Source organism: Gadus chalcogrammus, chromosome 3 (genome assembly GCF_026213295.1).
Source record: "Gadus chalcogrammus isolate NIFS_2021 chromosome 3, NIFS_Gcha_1.0, whole genome shotgun sequence".
Taxonomy (NCBI): domain Eukaryota; kingdom Metazoa; phylum Chordata; class Actinopteri; order Gadiformes; family Gadidae; genus Gadus; species Gadus chalcogrammus.
The window spans coordinates 15,667,607-15,670,106 of record NC_079414.1 but is presented as its reverse complement, the minus strand read 5'-3'; the positions used below and the strand labels follow the sequence as shown (position 1 = coordinate 15,670,106).

Here is a 2,500-nt window from a genome sequence, read left to right as displayed (position 1 = left end):
CTCCCTTCCTCCCTCTCTCTTTTGCTCCCCCTCTCGTCTTCTCCGTCTCTGTCTCTCCCTCCCTACCCCTCTCGCTCATTCTCTCTATCTAGATATTCCTACCTGCCTACTGCTCTCTCTCTCCCTACCCCTCTCTCTCGCTCACTCTGTATCCCTATATTCCTCTTTCTCTCTCTCTCTCTCTCTCTCTCTGTGCTCCTTTCTGCTTCCCCTTCTCCCTTTCTCTGCCCACCTCCCTTATTGCTCTCCCTAAGCCCCCCCTCCTCTCTCTCTCTCTCTCTCTCTCTCTCTCTCTCTCTCTCTCTCTCTCTCTCTCTCTCTCTCTCTCTCTCTCTCTCTCTCTCTCTCTCTTCTAACTCTTTGGCTAGGAGTTGCTAATGAGGAAGACATGGAAATTAGCACTGGTGCTAACACAACTGGACCCCCATTGAGGATCGCAGACGACACACACACACACACACACACACACACACACACACACACACACACACACACACGCACACGCACACGCACACACACAGAATCTGCATCTAAAAATTGGCTGTCCCTGGGAGGCAGAGCAGGGTGTGCGACATCGTGCAGAGCAGCAACACGCGCGAGAGAGAGAGAGAGGGTCGATTCATTAGCGCGGGGGGCTTACATAGCCACACTGTATCACTGTTGCCCTCTTCATTAGCATTAACAAGGCTACTCTTGCACCAGGTGTATACATGAGTGTAGCACACACACACACACACATACACACCGCCACTAAGGAACCCTCCAGAGAGTTTTCCCAAGGTCCGGGATGCTGTGCATCTCCCTGGAGCAGGAGACCAGTGTAGAACAGAGAGGGCAGAGGCTACATCATTTATGAATGAGTCATTTCATTAGAGAACGGGCTTCTTTTGGGCATTATTATAATCAGGGCACCGACCAACTGAAGTCACTCTCAGTGAATTTGAAACGGTAAAATATAGTCTTTAACTGAGAAGGCTTACTAAGTTACCATAACTGGGATGTCTTCTTGTATAAAATTCGTCATGTCTATTGCAGGACAAGTGAAGCTGATGTCAGGAGGATTTTTTGAGTGTGTCCCAGAATGTTGTGAACCCCACGCGACCCCAAAGACCAAGCCTAGGATGATGATCAGAATTGACAATATATTCATTCATGAACATATTCATTTTGCAGTTCTATCAAAAGCAACTTGCATGGATGTTCCTTAACGCGTTACATAATGTAGATACTCCATACATAGGCAAGTAGGGATTAGGCTCAAGGATGCCTACAGGTAGACTTTAGACATTGGGCTTCGAACCCATAACCTTTTGGCTGAGGGACAAACAGCTCACACAAACCCTCTCTCCCTGATAACGCTTGATCCTGAATTTCAGCTGGTCCAGTGTTGAGCAAAAGGCATTTCTCTCTGTTCACGTGTTCTTCTGAATCGTTTTTGGTTTAATGTTGTCCGTGTGTTCTCGTGTGCAGGACGAGACTGAGCCCTGTGTGGAAATACCAGACGAGGATTGGCTACAACACCTGCACCACATCCTCCAGCAGAAGGTAAGGGCTCTCCCTCACTAGACCATTCGGAGCTCTCCTTATCCCAGCTCAGGCCTCCTACCCATCGTGCTCCCTGGCTGGTTAATATTACCAGGAGTTTGGAGGGCTTGGTTGCTAATATCTAGCTAGTGTGTTAACCGTGTAAGCACCAGGTTTGATTCCCTCTGGTGGTCAAAAGTCTGTCTTCACCATCCTGTCCAAAGAAATGAGTGCTATCTTTATTTGTATTGTTTTAAGCTGATGATACTATTGGCGTTACAAGATAGACGCCCAATCTCGCACTGATAACCAAAGAAATAAGCAACACTTGCATTTGTACCACTGCTGTACAGATTGTATGAACAAACTATACTTTGGGGTTTTTAATAACATTCTTGTCCCGAATTATACTTGTGGATTATGCAAGATCTATTCTATATTTATTCATTTAGCCGAAGCATTTATCCAAAGGGCCTTACATCTCATTACGTTGGATACATCTGATTAAGGAGCAGGTAGGTGGTGGGAGTCTCACTTCATGATGCCTACAGGCAGGATGCGGACATCTGGGTTTGGATTCAGAATAAAACACCCGACTAGTTTAATTTCCCCCAGTACTATCGCAACCAAATATAGCAACCCACTACCAACAATTTTGCAGACGGATTAAATATATTTCTGCGTTTCCGTCTCCAAAAGCCTGAATACAACAGGCGTGTTCAGAGAGCTGCCGCAGACAGCAGTGTGTGTTGGTGCGCGTTCCAGTCTGTTCCGGAGTTTAGCGAGTCCGCGTGCGTGTGCACGGCCACTCATCTGTGAGTGGATTCCTGAAGCCCTGCTGAAGTGCTGTCAAGGACGTGCTCATTGTGATGTGTGTGATTGAGTGCGTGTGTGTGTGTGTGTCTTGTCAGCGCATGCCGCGGGCACTCATGCGTCGCCTCCGCACAGCGACACACACCAGACTCAGTTCTCTTCC

The 2,500-nt window shown here is 47.6% G+C and overlaps 1 protein-coding gene across 1 annotated transcript in view; it reads left to right on the top strand.

Moving 5' to 3' along the window:
* Positions 1 to 2,500, top strand: part of cntln (centlein, centrosomal protein) — a 99,537-nt gene that overhangs the window by 85,829 nt on the left and 11,208 nt on the right. The window contains exon 26 of the mRNA XM_056586250.1: positions 1,471 to 1,545. Coding sequence (XP_056442225.1) covers positions 1,471 to 1,545 — 75 coding nt within the window. The remainder of the gene's footprint in view (positions 1 to 1,470; positions 1,546 to 2,500) is intronic.